Source organism: Mustela erminea, chromosome 1, assembly GCF_009829155.1.
Source record: "Mustela erminea isolate mMusErm1 chromosome 1, mMusErm1.Pri, whole genome shotgun sequence".
NCBI classification, from domain to species: Eukaryota; Metazoa; Chordata; class Mammalia; order Carnivora; family Mustelidae; genus Mustela; species Mustela erminea.
In genome coordinates, this window is record NC_045614.1 from 6050559 (window position 1) to 6070813 (window position 20255).

General features: G+C 47.8%; 1 protein-coding gene across 4 annotated transcripts in view; it reads left to right on the forward strand.

The window, feature by feature from the left end:
- Positions 1–20255, forward strand: part of INSR (insulin receptor) — a 126672-nt gene that overhangs the window by 16285 nt on the left and 90132 nt on the right. For all 4 annotated transcript variants that reach the window (XM_032309594.1, XM_032309603.1, XM_032309611.1 and 1 more), the window contains exon 2: positions 2496–3047. In XM_032309594.1, the coding sequence (XP_032165485.1) occupies positions 2496–3047 (552 nt within the window). The remainder of the gene's footprint in view (positions 1–2495; positions 3048–20255) is intronic.

Consider the following 20255-nt stretch of genomic DNA (forward strand, 5'->3'; position numbering starts at 1 on the left):
CCTTGTGGGAATGAAGGGGTTTCTCTCTGTGGCTTGGATTTGCATTTCCCTGGTGTTCAACAGTTGAATGAACGTTCATCTCTGGTTTTGGTCCTGCTGCAGCCTGGGGAGGATGGCGGGCAGGTGTTTTTTTTTTTTGCTCCTGCATGGTAAAATTTTAGTGTGCACACTTGAAATGTAGGATGACGTTCAGGTTTGAAAACTAAGCCATGCATTGCCAGAGAAAAGACAGGGCACCCGGCTAAATTTGGATTTCCTTGTAAACAAAAATTTCTAAGGAGAAGTGTGCTCCGAACGTGGCAGGGGATATAGTTATCCTAAAGAAATACTTGTTGCTTACCTGAAATTGAAATTTAACTGGGCATCCTGCATTTTTATTTGTCAGATCTGGCATCCCTGCCTACCACTGGTCAGGTGGGGACTTGTGGGAGGCGTCAGTGACCCCATACTTGGGGTGACCTCTGCATGTTGATGTTTGGACAGGACTGCGGCTGGGAGCTGTAGGTGGGACTTGGGTGGTGTGAGCATGTGGGGCTCGGACCTGTGTCCTCATCCCAACTCCTCATGAGTAGATGAGTGTGTACGTGTATTTTCCCTTGATTTAGCCTGGTCTGCAAAGAACGTGACTAAGGAACATTGCAGCTTTATTCCCCCAATTGTTTGCTTTCCTGTTTTTTTTTTCCCCCCTAATTTGTGCTTCTTTTGTGAGTTGTTCTCAGGGTAGATTTTTAAGAGGATTTTTTTTTCCCCATTTTTCTTAATTATCATATAATGCATTATCTGTTTCAGGGGTTAAGGGGATTTTCTACTCTTCTTTAGGATAATCTGTTTGCCTCAGTGATACTGGGAGAAGGTTTAGTGTCTTAGAATATAATAAGTAGAGATGGTGTACTGAGCCTTACATTCCAGGTGCTGAGGGACGTGTGTGTGTGTTGAGGAGGGGGCAAGGAGAAGCTGTCTCAAGCATTTGGTTCCGATGGATATTAACTCAAGTTTAAGGGGCACAAGGAGAAGGAAGAGCTTCCAATAGGTATGGGTAGGGGAAGGAAATCAGAGAAGGGTGCCTGGAGGAGGTGGTATTTGAACTGGATCTTGAAGGTGATGGGCTGGATTTACAAACAGGCCACTGAGGTATAAAGGGGCTTTGAGAGCCAACAGAGCTCGGGCTACCCTGTCTAGTACAGTGGACATGGGTCTGTTTCCACTAGCCACTAGCTACATGGGTTTATTTCCAGTTCAATGAACTAAAGTAAAATTAAATTCAGGATTCAGTTCCTCCGTCTTATTTGCCACGTTTGAACTGCCTTAGAGCCACAGATGGCTGGTGGCCTCCCCAGTGGACCCCTGGGGACATGGATACATTGGTATCAATCCTGCAAGTTCTGTTGGACAGCACAGGGCTAGGGCAAGGGTCCCCAAGCTACAGCCCCAGGAACAAAACTCTAGGCCTCCACCTATTCTTGTAAATGACGTTTTATTGGAACACAGCCACATCCACTTATTCACATATTGTACTCGGGCTGCTTTTGAGCTCCAGTGGCCAACTGGAGTAGTTTCTACCCACACACGGGAGCTAGGGAAGTGAAGGCACAGAACCCCGAGAGGATCATGGGATTTTGAGAGAAATAGCTAACAGCGAGATAGCTGGTATTAAATGAGCACCTACTATGTGCGGGGCCCTGCTTGTGCGCCTCTGTTACTCCACACCCTGCTTCTCATAGGTCATGTCGCGAAGGGGAAGGCACGGAGCCCTGGAGGTGTGGGAGTGGTGGGCAACCTCTTCAGCGTGGCACAGGGGAGTGAGCAAGGGGGGAGCCCCGAGGCCTGGGAGGGAGAAGGGCCAGGGTCCTGCGGAGCCAGGGAGGGTTCCAGAGCCCAGGAAGGACCACCTTCGGGAGATGACCACTCAGGGTGTTCGGGCAGGGGAGATCAGTTAACAGGGAACGAGGAAGGCAGGTTGGGAAGGAGAGTCCTTGAGGCAGGAGAATCGACAAAACCAATTCAGCTCTCCTTGCCCCGTTTGGATGTGGGCACCTTTATCCTCCTAAAACCGTCTCCTGAAGATCTCTGATGTTGACTCACCGGGGACGGCTCCCCTTTCCCTTCTGCACCTGCCGCCTTACTCAATCCCGTGCAGTCCTAGCGTCTCTACTGCGTCATATTTGATGCAGTGGTTCTCAGGCGGCTCACCGGGACTGCCAAAGGAGTTTCCAGAAGGTCACGACTTTGGCACAGACACTAGAGAGAAAACATCCTCAGGGGTCACTGTAGAATTAGCGGGAACCCAGTGCAGAGTGAAGACATGGGGCCCCTTGCCCAGAAATGATCCAGGATTTCAAAACGGATGGAGGAGCGTCGAGCCAAGGGGAGGGCCCTCCTGAGTCCGTCCACGACTCAGGTTGCACACCTTTGAAGCTGACCCTGCGCTAATTCTTAGAACCTACCCATGGCGTGTTTGCTCACCTGTCTTGCTTTTGGCCTGTTTTTACTTCTAGTGTGTCCTGGCATGGATATCCGGAACAACCTCACGAGGTTGCACGAGCTGGCCAACTGCTCGGTCATTGAAGGACATTTGCAGATACTGTTGATGTTCAAAACGAGGCCCGAGGATTTCCGAGACCTCAGTTTCCCCAAACTCATCATGATCACTGATTACTTGCTGCTCTTCCGGGTCTATGGGCTGGAGAGCCTGAAGGACCTGTTCCCCAACCTCACGGTCATCCGGGGCTCGCGCCTCTTCTTCAACTACGCACTGGTCATCTTCGAGATGGTTCACTTGAAGGAACTCGGCCTCTATAGCTTGATGAACATTACCCGGGGCTCCGTCCGCATCGAGAAAAATAACGAGCTGTGCTATCTGGCCACCATCGACTGGTCGCGCATCCTGGATTCTGTGGAGGATAATTACATTGTGCTGAACAAAGATGACAATGAGGAGTGTGGGGACATTTGTCCGGGCACGGCGAAGGGCAAGACCAGCTGCCCTGCCACTGTCATCAACGGGCAGTTTGTCGAGCGGTGTTGGACACACAGCCACTGCCAGAAAGGTATGCTGGGGTACGCGGGGCTCTCAGCTGCTTCTCACACCTCATTTGTTGGCAAGAAGCTAGAGGCATTCCCTAGATCTGGGGGCACACTGTTTCTGTAGAGGCTCTGCTAGTAAATACTTTTGATTTTGCAGGCTGTGTGGTCTCCTCACAACCCCTCAGCAGGGCCATTGTAGCAGGAAAGCGGCCATGGGCAACACAGAAACACGTGGGCATGGCTGTGTCTCAATAAAACTTTATTGACAAGCCAAGTTGTGGGCCAGGTTTTGCCAGCTCCTGTGCTAGACAGTTGAATGTTCTCTTGCTTGAGGGGGCTAGAGGTGGACGAGTGCGACTTTGTTGTGGGGCAAAAGAAAGTTTATCTCTTATCTGATAATAGATGTAAGATTGCTCAGGGTAGACGTTTGGGAAAAGAAATGGGTCAAGGAAGGAAGCACGACAGCAGCTCTTAGTCCACAATTAATGGGGGTACTTCCTTCTCGTGATTCTGTTGTGTCTTCATTTACTTACCTTTCCTTGTCTTTGGGCATTTAGACGATTTCCAGTTATTCTGAAGGAAGGATGGACATTTTGGGTTCAGAGCTTTATGGAGCATTTGTTTCTTTGGGCCTTGGCTTTTCCAGAACAAATTTCTGGGCCAAAGGCTCTTACTGCCAGTTGCCAAATGACTTTCCGGAAATGTTGTACGGATGGGCGCTCCTCCTAGCACTGGCTGAGAGGGAACACCTTGGCCGGCTTTGAGTGTTGTTTGAAACATCTTTCATAATTTACTGCAGGGAGGAGCCGAGGTGGTGTTACTGTTTGTATGTGGATGTCTTTGATTGCTATCGGGGTTGAGCCTTTTCAAACATGTTTGTTTATCATTTGGGTTTTTCTCTTCCTGTTCATATCCTTTGTCCATTTATCTCTTAGTACTTCAGTAGTTTTCGAAATACTAGTCTATGTGCGGTTTTCATAGACGGAGGTTGTTAACCCTTTTGCCAAATGTGTTTTCAGACATTTTTGTTCTGTGGTGAAAACACTCTGGGTCGCCATTGGCAGAGAAGCTTCAGATGTTTATGGAGTCTGGAGTGGGATCTTTTTGCGCCTCTCATGTTACTTTATGTTTAGAAAGTTCTTTTCTTTTTTTAAAATTAATATATAATGTATTATTTGCCCCTAGAAAGTTCTTTTCCATCTTTAAAATGTTTTTTCCCCCCAAATTCCCTTTTTAAATTTTAATTAACATTAAAAAAAATCCATTCGGGACATTTGGAATCTGTATGCATGATTCGAAGGGATGTCCCCTGTCCGCCCCACCCCCCGCCCCAATAACTTGTTGGTGTCTCACTGCTGTTGATTGAAGAAATTTACTTCTTTGTCTTTGATTTGGGATCTGTTTCTGGATATCCATCAGTATGTTCCTGTACCAGGCCTGCTACTGTTCTAATCACTATAGTTTTAATAATGTTTTTATAACCAGGAAGGAATGTTCCAAACACACCCCTGTTACTTTTTTATTGTTTTGACTCCTTCAGACATCAGGAATTTCCCTGGAAAGAAATAGTGAGCATGAAATCGAGGTGTGTAAAAGTGAGTGTGTGTGTGTGTGTGGCAGTGGGGGGGGGAGGGCCTAAGGGTTGTATCACAAAAGGTACAAGGGAGAGGAGAAAGGAGGGTCTTCTTGCCTGGGCCCAGAAGTATCAGGAAGCCATACAAGGTGAGTCCTGATAAGAAGCCACAGGATTGTCCATGAGAAGCCACTGGAGCCCTGGGGAGGGGCCCTGAAGGGAAAGAGAGCCTCCTTGTTTGAGGATAGGAGAGGGTACAATGATTATTATATTGTGGAGCAATCTTGGGGACGCTGGTAGGTCAGGGACGCATGGGAGCTAAATCACAAAGTTGGGGCAAAGTGTCCGCAGAAGTAGAACATTACTTGTGGGTTAGGAATTTTGGAGAACACAGTTTCTGAGGTGCTGGGTGGGTGGCAGGTAAGGGGGAATGAACTGGGAGCAGTGGCTTTGGTGACGGTTGGCATTTATGATGGGGAGGGAAGAAGAGGATGTGTAGGATCTGTGTTAGGACGGCACACACCGCTCCAAGGGGGGCACTGCTAGTTTCATGTTGGAGACCAGAGAACTTACTTAACTTACCTAAGGGCACACAGCTAATAAGACACAACTGGGGTTTGTGCCAAGTCTGAGACACAAAAAAAGCATATATATATATATATATATATATATATATATATTTTTTGGTGTTGGGAGAGGGTTGTCCCCTCTGTTTAGAAACGGTTGAGCCACTCGTAGTTGGAGCACCAGGGCAACCGGGAACACGCTTTTATTATTCCCGTGCCGAGGTCTCCAAATTTAGGTGCTTGTTTGAAATACTCCGGGTTCTTGTGTCTTGAGATATAATTTAAGACATTCCTCTGTGGATTTATTTCTGTACACATTTTAGTCAAAATATCTAGAACAGTATTATCTGTAGAAATGTCCCTGGTGGGAGCATTTTTTTTTGGGGAGGAGGTATGTGTGTGTTTTTGTTTGTCCTTCCCCCATCCCCAACACAATCTTTTGCCTTTTGAGAACAGACTGGCTTTTTCATGCCGGGGGGGGGGGGGGTTTGTTGGGGGGGAAGGTGTGGCTCTGCACCTGTTGCTGTGACCGACACCTGCTGAGGTACCTGGTTCCTGGTGTCAGGCTTGGACGTCACCTGCTCCTGGTGTGTGATCAGCGCTGAGGTCCCCTCGATGAAGCCTTGTCCTGTCCCACTAACAGCTGGTGAAGTGACGGTTCTTTGAACCAGCACCCCTGTCTGCTGAGTACCACCCCACTCTGTCTTTTCTTTTCCCCTCAGTTTTTTTTTTTTTTTTTTTAATACACATAATATAAAACTTAACCAGCTTCAGGGTTTTTTTCTTTCTTTTTTCTAAGAGTCGATGTTTTCGTTTATTATTATTATTTTAAAGTAAGCTCGATGCCCAGTGTGGGGCTCCAACTCAAGACCCTGAGATCAAGAGTGACACGCGCGCTCTCCCATCACAGCCAGCCAGGTGCCCTGACATCTTAAAGTTTTAAATGCACACTTCAGTGGCATGAAACACACTCATGCTGTCCCACAGCCACCCCCACCTTCCGTCTCCAGAACTTTCCATCTCCCCAAACGGAGACTCTGTCCCCATGAAGCACGGACTCCCTGCCCCCCATCACGTCCCTGGCTCCCACCATCTGCCTCCTGCCTGTGTGCATGGGACTCCTCTGGGGACTTCACGGATGTAGAGTCCTACGGCGTTTGGATTTCTGTCACTGGCCTGTTACGCTGAGTGCGATGTCTTCAAGGTTCTTCCGTGTGTGTGTGTGTGTGTGTGTGTGTGTACACCCCCTTTTTCATGCTGACTGGTGTTCTGTTGTGTGGATGGACCATGTTCATTTATCATCATCTGTGGACGGGCTCTTAGGTTCCTTTCCTGTTTCAGCTCCTGGGAATAAGGTGCTGCGGATGTCAGTGGACATCTCTGGCTTTTTATTTTATTTTATTTTTTTAGATTTTATTTATTTATTCGACAGAGACACAGCAGGAAAGGGAACACAAGCAGGGGGAGCAGCAGGCACTGGGAGAGGGAGAAGCAGGCTTCCCGCCGAGCAGGGAGCAGGGACCCTGGGATCGTGACCTGAGCTGAAGGTAGACCCTTAACCGACTGAGCCACCCGGGTGCTCCTCTGGCTTTTCAAATGCTTATGTTACCTTGTTGCCCTGGCTTTTGAAGGCTTATTTAATGTCCTATGAGACTCGAACACAAAAACAGACCCAGATGAACCTTTGTAGATGGAATGCTCCCCCCATTTTAGACCAGCCTATGAAAAACTATCCATCAATTCGTTTAGTTCTCTAGAACCTTCCCAACTACTTCCTGGAGTGGCCAGAGCCATTGTCTTTTTCTTACATGATTATCAGGCTCTGGAAGCTTTTGGGGCAATGTTTAGCATGGAAGTGTTGGTTTGTTCTCTGGACCCAGGTCATGCTTTCTCTGCGGGGTGCCCTCTTCTGCCTGGTCACAAAACAATGATACTTTAAGCAGAGAATGCAAAGGAAGGTTAAAGGAAGATCAAGGTAATTAAAAGGGAAAAAAATGGCTGAAGGCGCTTCCTCTCTGTCACCCTGCCCACGGATTTGGGGTGCAGATACCAGGAGAGGCTGAATGTAGGGGGCCTTGGATGGGCAGAGTGGAGAGTCTGTGCAGGCTGGGTCGCAAATCACCTTGATTGAGACCCTACTATGTGCCGGGCTTTGGGGTGCTTGGGGCCGCACGGTGGGAACCAGCCCCTGCCTCCTCAAAGAGGACCTTCTGGTGGCAAATACCGACCTTGACTATGTGTCAACACTGTCCTGCCAGGAGAGTTCTAGGAGAGGCTCTGGGGGTGGGAGCACGGATCAAAGCCCCAAACTTGCCTTCAGTGTCCGAGAATATCGCCCCTCCCCCAACCCTGTGTGTCACAAGACCCCGAAGATCGGCCTCGCTGACCCTTTCCCAGGTGCTTACAAGAACTGTTCATTGGTCACGAGTGGATGAACCTCTGTCTCCTCTCCAAAGGATGGGGACAGTGATGACACCTGCTTGTCAGTGTCCCGGTTCAGGAGGAAGTGAGGTGGTGCGGGGAGGGCTTTTATTCCTGCGCCTGGCACTCCGTGAGTGTTCTGGAAGCTTCCTGGGAGCACCAGGGCTCCATTCCCCTTCTGAGCAGACCTGCCGCTAGGCAAATGCCTGCCAGAGTTTGGCTCTGGTTCTGATTTTGGGCTTGGGGCAGGCAGAGGAGGGCCCACTCCCCGACCCGCTGCTCGGTGGGTGGGGGGGTTCTCAGACCCACAGCACCAGAGGGAAGACCACTCTGCTCAGTGGGGGCCTCGAGGTGCTCCGGGGACCCTCAGCTCTGGGCTTTGGGGGCATCAGAAGCCACAGAGCTTGCTTGACCAGCTGCTGTAGCCAAACCCACTGGCATTTTTTTTTCCCCTCTCTGGGAGGCCACCCCAGCTGCTTGCTGCCAGTCAGAGGGGTGGGTGAGGCTGGGGCGCGCAGGGTGCCAGGAAACTGGCCGCCACGCCACATACGACATCGGCGAGAGAGTAGGAGCAGGAGGCGGAAGGAGGCAGGTCCCTCCTCTCTGGGTTTGGACTTTCTTCCATCTTGGTTTCAGGTTTTCTGAATGTTGGGGTGCTCTCTTTAGATTAAATATTAAGTATTTAATTCTGCCTGTGACGTGTTAATGATTAGAATCTTCTTGGTAGCCATTGCACGGTTCTAAGCCATTGACTGATGACGCAGCATTGAGTCCCCCCACAATTCCTTCTCACGGACGAGACCACGGGGGCCCCCCTGGGGGTAAGCCTCTTGCCTCAGATTGCACGGCTGGTGTACAGTAGAGATGGGATTCTAGCTGGGAACCCAGGTGTTCGAGCTCAGAATCTGAGCTGGTAAGCTTTGGGCTTTCCTGCCCTCCAGGTGGAGAGCTGGGGAAGTCCAGAAGACAGAGAAGCAGAGGGGAGGGGGAAATCCCCTGGAATGTTCCCCTGCCAACGTTCTGGCTGCCTTTTCTCATGGCTCTTTTCATGCCCCCTTTACAGTAGCTGCCTCATCGGGCTAGGATTTATTGAAGACAGGGACTGTGGCATTTTCTTGTTGTGTCCCCAACACTTGTCATGTGGCTAAGCAATGGCATCTTGGTCTTAGCCGTGTTTATTGAGCACCTACTAAGTGCTAAGCATTTGCCAAGCGCCGCCTCACAGAATCCTCACCCCAGCCAGCCTAGGAGAGGAAGCAATTCCCATTTTACAGAAGGGGATGCTGAGGCTAGAGGAGTAATTCAGAAACTTGCTCTTGGAGACCTTCCTGCGAAGTGGCTCAATGATCAGCCTTGTCTGGTGCCCTTCACCAGACGTCAGCAAACTGACCCGCGGGCCATCAGTGAATTTTCTGCGGCCTATGAGCCAAGTATGCTTTCTATATTTTAAAAAGTTGGGGGTGTGTGTGTAAATCTAAAGGATAATATTTTATGAGAGGTGAAAATGCTATGAAATTAACATTTCAGTGTCCCAAAATAAAGTCTCATTGGAACACGGCCAGGCATGCTCATATGTTCATTTACATAATGCCTGTGCCTGCGGTTAGTGCCAGGAACGTATAGCTCCTTTTTTTTTTTAAAAAGATTTTATTTATTTATTTGACAGAGATCACAAGTAGGCAGAGAGGCAGGCAGAGAGAGAGGGGAAAGCAGGCTCCCCGCTGAGCAGAGAGCCCGATGTGGGGCTCGATCCCAGGACCCTGAGATCATGACCTGAGCCAAAGGCAGATGCTTTAACCCACTGAGCCACCCAGGCACCCCAGGAACGTATAGCTCTTTACAGAAAAAATTGTGCCGACCTTTGTTCTTGGCTCTGCACCTTGTAAAGAAAGATGAGGGGGTATGTTGGAGGGTCGAGGCTGATTTCGTTGGGAATTGGGAGCATCCTAGCACCCGGCCAATGCAGTGCCCCTGCCCCTTGCTGGCACCGAGGGGAGGGGACTGTGAGGTATGGCATGCTGTCCTTACCTTACCTTACATCAGGAGCTCTTGTTTGGTTGGGGAGTCAAAAGGCAGGAGTGAAGTAACTGTTCAAGGCTGCCCAGCTGGCAGATGTCACAAGGCAGGTAGGTGCCCCCCTCCCCATCCCGTTCCCCTCCAAGTGAGTCATCAGATCGGTGGTTCTAGACGTGTCTGGAGCCAGAACACCTGGGAATCACAATGTTCTCTAGATAGTATCGCTGCAGAATATTGATAAATTAAATTCCTTTGCGGTTGTGTCACTGTGGTCCCTGCAGAAAACAGGGAAGTCTAACACATGCGCACAGGTGTTGAATAATAATCATAAAAGGTGGTGGATTGGGTCGCATGATGGGCCATTTGAATTTGTCACTTGTATTCCTTTTTGTTGTTGTCAGCAATCTTCTAAAAAAAAATCTAGGGGAGGACTAAAAGTACCAGCCTGGGGGGGAAAAAAAAAACAATCCAGGGTCATGGTAATTTCCTCCTCATGGAGATGATAGGAATTTTTAAAAAATGAACTTCTGGCTTTGGAGTTGACTGGATTTGGTGGCGCAGCAAAGAGCAGGGGCTCCCGGTCCTCCCCCAGGTTGAGGACAAGTTGCCGTTGGCATTTGTGGAAAGAGAACGGTTGTCCCAGGTGGCAAATGACGCTTCGAAAGAGGGGAGGAAGGAACGGGGTTCCAGATGGGGGGATGGTAATGACAAAAAAGGTAGATGCCCATGCCTTTAGCGGGCAGGAGGAAGGAGGCTGCCTCAGGATGTGCAGAGCCTTAGACCATCTCACGTGCTTTGGCTGCCAGATGTTTTCCTGTGGCGCGCGCGGGAGAGGTCCTAAAGGTTACCTTGGGGCTGTATTCTGGATGGCCTGTTTCACTGCCATCCAGTGTCACAGTGACACAAGAGCCAGGCATGTTGCTGGGACCCCAGAGTCCTTGCTGAATTGGGAGAAAAGGTCAGCGACATCACTATAAGGTTATAAGCTCAGTGGGCGGGAAGTGTGGCGGCAGGCTCCCGGAGATCCCCTCTTTGGATGCGGAAGAAGGTAGACCAGTTGGCCGCATGGTTCCCTGGCATCTCGGGGACAGTACTGTCTGAATCTTTAGTGGTGAAGATTCAGACTTAGATTTGGAGGAGTGCCTGGCTTCCTGGAGAGGGCTTAAGGGATCTCAGTTAACCGCTTTTTCGCCTAGAGAAGTAAATTGGCCCAGTCCTTTGGAGGAAGGTGGTGTAGAGTTAAATACATAATTACGGAAAGGTGGCTGTCTGGTAACTTGGTAACTGGTCTGACAAGTTTTTCTTTTATTCCCTCCTCCTTGACGAAATTCATTGACCAGTTACTTCCCACTGTGTCACCAGACCTTTGTCAGAATTAAAATCTGTTCTCCGTGACTGAACACCTGAAATGCCCCAGGGGGGTCCCCGGGACCTCAGGTGCTGCTGGGCTTGGAAGCCAGCGACCACGTGGTCACCCTCCTCTGCCCGCACCCCTGTCCCTGATAGACTGTTTCCCTGCGCAGAGTTTCAAAATTGTACCCCCTCTCCTCCCCATTTTTCATCTCCCAGGCTTGGAGGGTGCCCGTGCTAGCTCAGGCTTAGGGATAAAGAATATTAAATCGGATTAAAAAAACTCAACAACATTGCTTTCCTCAGGGGCCCTATTGTCTGTCATGGGTGGGGCCATATGGGTAGCAGCAGTTGGGCTAATTTCCTCCAATTCTAGGTTTGGGAAGTGACCCAAGATCTCCCAATCCAGCCTCAAGCCACAGGACGTGGAGGTAGGATCAGATGGCCTGGCGGGCATCTGGTGGATAAAAGCCCAGAATGGACAAGTGCCTGGAGGGTTTTGGGTAGAGGGTCCTTTGACCTTTTCACAAGTTTCTTTGCTTCTCATTTGTCTCATCAGGGAGGGTCTTAGGTCTTCAACTACCCCAGGCTGCTGTCTAGAGAGGGAGATTCCTTGAGGGGCTTTTTCTAGAGTGTTTCCAAGTGCTTGCCTGGGAGAAACTGTTCTCTTCAGAAGATCTGATAAGGACAGGGTTTCAAGTGCCGACATCCATGCGCAGCACCAGTGCTTCTGGTCAACCACCTGCAACCCTTGTCCCTGGGCCCGTGGGATTCCTGCCACAGGCTATCTTGTTCGTGGTGCGGAGACTGAAGCTTCTCACCTTTGCAGAGAAACTGCCGACTGTCCTAGCAGGAGATAGGCAAAAGCAAGATAGGCTTTGATCCGATTCAAGATTTCTCTTTATTGTGGTAAGATATACCTAAGAGTCACTCACTGTTCCTGAGGTTTGGTACATTCCCAGTGCTGTGCAGCCATCACCACTACATACTTTCCATCATGGCACAAGGGAGCTGTGCACATTAGCAGTCACTTCCTGTCCCCCCACCACTGGAACAACCCCCCCCTCCTGCCAGCCCCCGGCCCCCACTAGTCTGCTTTCTGTCTCTGGGGGTTGACCTATTCTGGATGTTTCGGTATAAATGAAATCATGTGATACATGGCTTTTTATGTCTTACTTCTTTCCCTCGACATGGTCTCATGGTTCTGCCATGTTGTAGCAGATATCAGGACAGCCCATTCCTCTTTCTTGCTGAGTAATCTTCCCTCGAATGGATCTGTATATGGTCTTGTGTATCTGTTTACCAGTAGATGAACATTTGACTCATTTCCATCTGTTCGCCTGCAACAGACATTGGTCCACAGTCTTTGGTTTGAACCCTTAACTTTTGGTTCTCTTTGGGGATGAATCTAGGAGTGGGATTGCTGGGTCATTTAGTAATTCTGTTTAGTAGATTGAATCAAGATTTCTTTCTTTCCTTCTTTCCTTCCTTCCTTTGGTCTTATTTTTTAAAAAATTATTGATTATCAAAGAGGAAGGCACAGATCTGGAAAACCACACAAAATGAATATATAGCCTAATGTAGCCTAACAGCTGCTGCTTCCCTTTGGGCAAGGCTATGGCTCTGATTATTTTTTCTTTTTTAAAATCTGAAAATTCCGTCATATGGTAAGATGGTACTCATTGGTCTCCTGTTTTTAGTGTACAACAAACAAGGCACAGACTGAACTTCGTAATGAAACTTTGTGTTCTTTACGAAGGCAACTTCTGCTAAAAAAATTATTTTTATAAGTGAGTGAGGTATGAAGGTTATTTGCAAAGCTCTTTTACAAGGGCAGGAAAAAAACAACAACAACCCAAGGGGTTGATCTTAGGGCTCGTGGTTCTGCAGAAGACAGAGTGGACAAGACCTTGAGACACATTCCAGAGGGAAAACAACAGATGAATCCAAGAAAGGAGAGATGTTCCAAATGGGGATGAATTTGATGAAGAAGAAAAGTTGGAGAATTGTCTTAAAGATGCCCATGGTGGGGGCGGGTGGGGCGCACCTGGGTGGTTCAGTCGGTTAAGCGTCTGCCTTTGGCTCAGGTCATGATCCCAAGGTCCTGGGATTGAGCCCTGCGTGGGGCTCCCTGCTCAGTGGGGAGTCTGCTTCCCCTTCCACTCCCACTGCTTCTTCTCTCTTTCTCTTTATCAAATAAATAAGTAAATAAAATCTTTAAAAAAAAATTCTCTTTCTCCCTCTGTCTGTCGCCTTTCCCGCAGTGTTGCACATTTTTTTTTTTCTCTCTCTCTCAAAAAACAGATGCCCGTGTGGTTCAGAGGAGGGCACAGTTCTTCAAGACTTTTTTCACAGGTTTTTTTTTTTTTTTTAAATTTTAATTTTTTAAAAGATTTTATTTATTTATTTGACAGAGATCCCAAGTAGGCAGAGAGGCAGGCAGGGAGAGAGGGGGAAACAGGCTCCCCGCTGAGTAGAGAGCCCGATGAGGGGCTCGATCCCAGAACCCTGGGATCGTGACCTGAGTCGAAGGCAGAGGTTTTGAGCCACCCAGGCGCCCTTCTTGACGGTGTTGAAAGGATGCCTTTGAAAGACAACCACAGGCCTGGTGCACTGCTTGACTTGATTTGGGGACTTACGGCTATTGGGAGTTTACAAGTGTCTTGTGTTAGGGATGGCAGATAACAGCAGTGGGCACTTGTAGGATAAAAAAAAGGAGTTGGGCACATGAGAGAGTGAAGGGCACAGTAGCACCTTGGCCTTGAGGTCTTGGGACGAGGGATGAAGAAAGCTAAGGTGGACCCAGGGCCTAAAAGTTACAAATTCTGAACCAAAGAAGTCAGAAAATGACATTGATTCCCCCTTGATGCACAGTGCTACCCAGGGGGGAACAAATTTCTGTTTTCCCCTGACCTGGTGGAGGAGATCTTGAAAAGGTTCCAGCCAGCCAGCAGTGGTCAGTGGGAGTCCACTCTTAGGGGCTGTTCCTGCTCAGTGAGTAAGTATGAAGTGGCATCATGGGCTGTGTGTCTCATTTTAGAGGACACTAGAGTCTTTCTAGAAGGCTTTTCTAGGTTTGGTGATAACCCCGTTTTGCTCACACTGTCCTTCCCTCAATGTCTTACGTCTTTCAACTGCCGCTCCTCCTGGATGGGTGGGTGAGTCTCAGCAAGAAAAAGGATGTTGAGGGTCCCACCACTGATGGCAGTGGAGAACCAGCATGGTGACCTCCAGAGCTGGACTCTCCCTAAGGTAACCTTACCCGTCTCGTGTGGTAAAGCTTAAATGCACTGAAAGTAAACAGAGTGAAATATTTCTTCCTCAGTTACACTCACCACATTCAGACAAGGCAGATGTAGAGCATTTCCAGCATTCCAGAAAGTTCTGCTGGGCAGTGTTCCCCTAGAACATCTTCATCATTCTAGAACATTTCATTCCATGGTTAAAGGTATCTCCAGGATTATACAGACCGGAATTTGAGTCCTTCTCTGTCATGTGACCTTGGACAAGGTGTGTGGCTCTTCTGAGCTTCTGTTTCCTCATCTGAAATGAGAAACTGGTGAAGGGCCCCCATCTCTCGTCAACTTTTTTTCTCAGTTTTGACCCGCTAATCCCCTCTTTGGATAAAAATAATAATCTCATTCCTTTGCTCTTTTTTGAACTTGGTTTTATTCCCCTCTTAACTCTGAAATAAAGCATTGAATTGTTTTTCAACCTTTGTATCTCCTTGAGAGTCCGTGGGATAGAGGAAGGAGTGACGTGGGAAAGTTGCACATCCAGAACAACGAGGCTATTCTAGGTCCATGTGAGCAAGAGGAGGAACAAGGAAGGGGTAGGTGTGTTGAGTGGGGCATGAGAGTGTCATCAAGAATGAGGAATATGTCAGCTCCTTCCTGGCTTCTCTTCTCTCTTGGGGGAACAGGGAACAGAGTGCTTTTCAGTGTAAGCAGAATAGAAGCGGGGGTAGCAGAGAGGAAGTAGCCTCCAGATGGGGAAGGCACCGAGGGGGGGAACCTCAGTCTCACTTTGGTTTTCCTGGCTCAGCACTGAGCCTCTTGGTCAACTCATGATTGCTGGTGATGGGAATCAACTCAGAGCAACCTAAATTAAACTACAGCTGGCGGGGGCCGGGGTGGGGGGACTGTGCTGTTTATTGGGAGGACATAGGGCCTTTTCTTGGAACTTGTATCAGCCAGCTTTTGCTTTGTAACAGGCCATCCCGAACCATAGTGGTTTTACACAGCTGTCATTCTGTGGGTTAACAAGGTGGGTTTTCTGGGCTGGACCCACCCACCGAGCACAGACACAGGCTCGGCTCACTCCCGAGTCTGGGATTAACTGGTGGGATGGCTGGTGGCCGGGTGATCTAGCATGGCCTCAGTCACACGGTTGGCATTTGGGCTGAGCTGTCGACTGGATGCTTTGGTTTTCCTCCTTGTGGCCGCTGACCCCGCAGTAGGCTAGCTGGTACTTGGATCATGGTCTGTAGCAAGAGATGAATCCCAAGTCTCTATTGGCTTTGTGTGTGCCGGGTTCCTGTGGGTCAAAGCAGGTCACAGGGCTCAGGCAAGCTGGAAGCCGGAAGGAGGTTAGACTCCATGGGGAGGCATTTGGGGTGGTTTTTGCCATCTGCCATGGAACTCCATGGCAGTGCCATGGCACTCTTGAGACATGTTAGCCAGGACTTAGAGCTTGATCGAACGCCCCAGACTGTGTGTGGTGTAACTGTGAACCTAACATGATTTTCCTGAGCAGTTATTTCATTTTCTGAATTCCAGTGACTGAATAATCAGTACCTTTCGCAAAATGACTCTTCATGCTCTTTTTATCATTTGTTAAATTCAACCAAACACCCATTTGTCTGTGTCTGTTCTTAACACCCGTACCATGCTGATCTAATTACCATAGATTTCGAGCGTGTTTTATTAATGGTAGACCCAGCATTTCCTGTTGCACTTTTTAGAGGGTTTCTTTTTTCCGGTGGAACCTACGAATCTCCCAAGTCTGCCTCCTCCAGCCTGCATAAAACCCACTGAAATTTTGTTTAAAAACGTTGTGTTTAAATCTGTAAATTAATTTGAGAAGGTACACCTTAATAGTTTAGTATTTTTCCTTTCCATGCAGGTATGTAATCCATTTCAACATTTGTTCAGCTCTTTTTATGTGGTTCTCTTAAAAATATTTATTCTGCGTATTTCTTGCTATGATGATTCCTGTCTCATAGAGTTAGTTATTTATCAGAGAGAGAGTGCGAGTGAGAGCGAGCGAGCACAGGCAGGGGGAGCAGCAGGTAGAGGGAGAAGCAGGCTTCCCACTGAGGAAGGAGCCCAGGTGGGACTCGATCTCAGGACCTTGGGATCATGACCTGAGCCGAAGGCAGACGCATAACCGACTGAGCCACCCAGGCATCCCGAGATTTATTTTTTTTTTCCTAAAAGATTTATTTAAGAGAGGGAGAGAGCATGCGCGCTCGGGCACACACAAGCCAGGGGGAGTGGCAGGGGGAGAAGGAGAGAATCTTGCAGACTCCTCGTGGAGCAGGGAGCCCATGCCGGGGTTGGTCTGACAACCTTGAGATCACGACCTGAGCCAAAATCAAGAGTCAGAGGCTTAAGCGAATGTGCCACCCAGGCGCCCCTGTGTGTGGAGTTTTTGTTGTTCACTGTTGCTTCCGTGAGTGGGTGTATTTATCCTGAATCCAGATCCTTTCGTGGCATTGATGAGTCCGTTTTAAATTTTTTCGTTCATGGTGTGCAGTTTTACCCTCTACAGATTTTTTTTTTTTTTTTTTTTTAAATCTTGTCTAAGTGTTGTAGCTCTCGCGGAAGTTTTAAATCATCCTCTGTGGACTTGGGCTTCACGACTCATATTAAATATTTTAACAAGTAGCATTACCTGACGTGAATGGTTAACAGATGCCCTCAGATAAAATCATCTTCGCTTTCCTGTGGTAAACCCTACTTGGTGGTGAAGAATTATTCTCTTAGCATAATGCTGAATTCGATTTGCTAGGTTTGCTTTGTTCTGCTCAGTTTTTATTATTTTCGGGGGGATTTTTGCCATCTGTGTTCATGAGTGAAGTTGTGCTATGTTTCTGGTCCGTTTGATTTTGCAATCTCTTCATTAGGTTTTATTATCTGATATCATAGCCATATAATATGAACTAGGCAAATTTCCATTTTAAATATTTTGAAATTATGGCATCAGGACTAACGCTTACTTGAAGAACCGGTTATTTGTTGGAGAAATCATACGGTGCTGTCTAACCTGCTGGGGAAGTAATTCTTTGATAACCTTTGAAAAACTTCATAACTGGATTGTTAGAGAATTCAATTTAAATTGTTTTTTTTTTAACCTCTGGTAAGATCTTTTTGAGTCAGCTTTTGTGATCTGTATTTTCTTAGCGATCATTTCATTGAGATTTTTGTATTTAATAACATGCTATTGTGCTTGCTATAATCTGTTTGTATATTCTTACGTCTATGTGGATTTGCCAGTTTTTTTTTTTTTCTCTCAGGAATGCAGATGTTGGCTTTATTTTTCAGTTCTTTCCCCACAATTTATTAGTTGCTTAAAGGGCGCCTGGGTGGCTCAGTGGGTTAAGCCGCTGCCTTCGGCTCGGGTCATGATCTCAGGGTCCTGGGATCGAGTCCCGCATCGGGCTTTCTGCTCAGCAGGGAGCCTGCTTCCTTCTCTCTCTCTCTCTCTCTGCCTTCCTCTCAGTGTACTTGTGATTTCTCTCAGTCAAATAAATAAATAAAATCTTAAAAAAAAAAAAAATATTAGTTGCTTAAAAAAAATCTTGAGGGACGCCTGGGTGGCTCAGTTGGTTAAGCAGCTGCCTTCGGCTCAGGTCATGATCCCAGCGTCCTGGGATCGAGTCCCACATCAGGATCCTTGCTCAGCAGGGAGCCTGCTTCTCCCTCTGCCTCTGCCTGCCATTCTGTCTGCCTGTGCTCGCTCTCTCCACCCCCCCTCTGATAAATAAATAAAATCTTTAAAAAAAAATCTTGATTTTTTTTCATTTTTAGATTATTCTGAGCCATGATTTGCCTACCCCGACTCCCCCATCCACTGGTGCTAAATGTTTAGATGACTCACCAGACGCTGAAATCCTTTTTGGAATAAACGGGAACGAATGAATGAAGGAAGGAAGGAAGAATTGGATAATGGTCTCTGAATACAATTACAGCTTTTAAGGCCATGAAGTCAACCCCTGAACGTGGCTTTGGCTGCCCTCCAAGGTTTTGGCTATCTAACGTTCTTGTTTTCGAAAGAGTTTGTGAATATAGTTTTCATTTGTTATTTTTGATAATCATTATCAGGAAGGCTGCTCGTGAGGGCCGACTTACTTTCAGTCGCTTTATATAAATGCTCTGACTTAACCTTCCGAGGCACCCCAGGAGTTTTCATTGCTTCTTTACAGCCTAGTTTAACAGCCGAGGAAACTGAGCGCCGCAGGAGGGAAAGTGACTGGCCCAAGGTTGCACGGGTAGCGGGGGCAGGGGCCGGGACTGGCATCTAGCCCAAGGTCTGTTTTGATTCTAAACCACGTGCCTTTGTGACTCTGCTACGCGGCCTCTCCAGCTGAGTGAGTTTTAACCACTGGTCATTAGAGTTTAAAAACAAAAAAAAGTTGTTGATCGCAATGGATTGTCTCAGTCTCCAGTTGATGGATTAAAAATTTAACTTGTCCTGACCTGTCCGGTTTCTGCATTTTATAACTGCGTGCGGTCTCTTGGTAGCTGAGTGACTGTTCGATGGGCTTCTACGACGGCTGCTTGGAAGCTGCCGGAGGAGGCAGATTAAGAGTCAGAGCTCACAGTCTGCCGCTCCACCAGAAAAACATCCCCCGGGGACGGACGTGCACGTGGGGGTGTGGAAATAAAAGCTTCACTTCGCTGGCAGAATCTCTCTGCCCTCCAGAGCCGGGAAGCCTTCCTCTTCTGTTATCCCAGCTGCCCTGCCTCCTGAGACAGCTGGAACTAGTTTTCGCAAAGGCACTTTCTCCTTCCCTCATCATGTGCTTATGGTTTTGGGATGCTGGCTTGCAGGAGCGAGGGCTGGGCCAGCGCTGAACTTGACCTGTGGTCTGCCCCGCTGTTTGGCCCTGGTTGCTATTTCTGGGTCTTGTCCTCAGCGTGAGGATGCTACAAGTTGGTGTGACTTGTCGTGACGTCACGTGGCCAAACCTTTTCCTTTAAAATGGCCCGTGATTCATCTTTATTTTTACGGGGCTGTATCATGTTAGAAGTATTACAGTAGGAGTTTTCTTTTGAAATCTAATAAAGGTTTGAATCGGCCATCTGGAGTCTGTGTTCCTTATGCTTTTTTATTGTTCATGACTAAGAGTGGTGTTGGGGCTGGTGGTGGGGGGAGGTGGTGGGGGGGGGTTGGTGGTTGCTCACATCCGTCCAGAGGGTCGGGTCCATCATCCAAAAACCTCATTTTCTCTGTCTTGGCTGCAGGCGGAGGCCAAGAGCTGTGTGCTGATCCCCAAAGAGTCCTTCTTTGGAGGAGTTCTTTTCTTTTTCTTTTTCTTTTCTTTTTTTTTTTTTTTTTTACCAAAACCTTTTATTTTTAATAGCTTGTTAGATACGCAGCATGCAAATACTTAGTGTCATGATTTTACGTCATCAGTTTTATTTACCATAGCACCATAAACAGGTCAAAAAAATTTTAAAGTAATTATTGAACCCAGTGGATAAGGGCTGACTATTTCCTAAATCAATTAACAATGAAAACATTAAAAAAATTTTTTTTTTCAAGTAGGCTCCACGCCTTAGCATAGAGCTCAGCCTTAGGTTTGAGCTCACAATCTTGAGATGGAGACCTGAGCTGAGATCAAGAGTCAGGCGCCTGGGTGGCTCAGTCCCTTAAGCGCTGGACCCTTGATTTTGGCTCAGGTCATGATCCTGAGATGGAGTCCCGCGTCTGGCTCTCAGCTGGGCAGGGAGCCTGTTAGAGAGTCTCCGTCTCCCTCTGCTCTCCGCCCCCCCCTTAAAGAAATACATCTTAAAAAAGTTGGGTGCTTGCCACCCAGGCACCCCAAAAACATTTTACATTTTTACTCCCATCGGTATAGAATAAAAGTCACCGTTTTTCCCCCCTCATCTTTTCCCCAAACTAATAATATCAGCCTTTTTTGTTTGGGGTCTGGTGGAGGGGATGGGGGGGCATCTCCCTGGGGTCTTAACACAAACACGCATTTTTCTGGGTCACTTTATAAAGTTGGTCTTCTGATATGTCTCTCGATCCCGGATGCTTCTCTCTTCTATTTATTTTTCCCTTTTAAATGCAAGGAG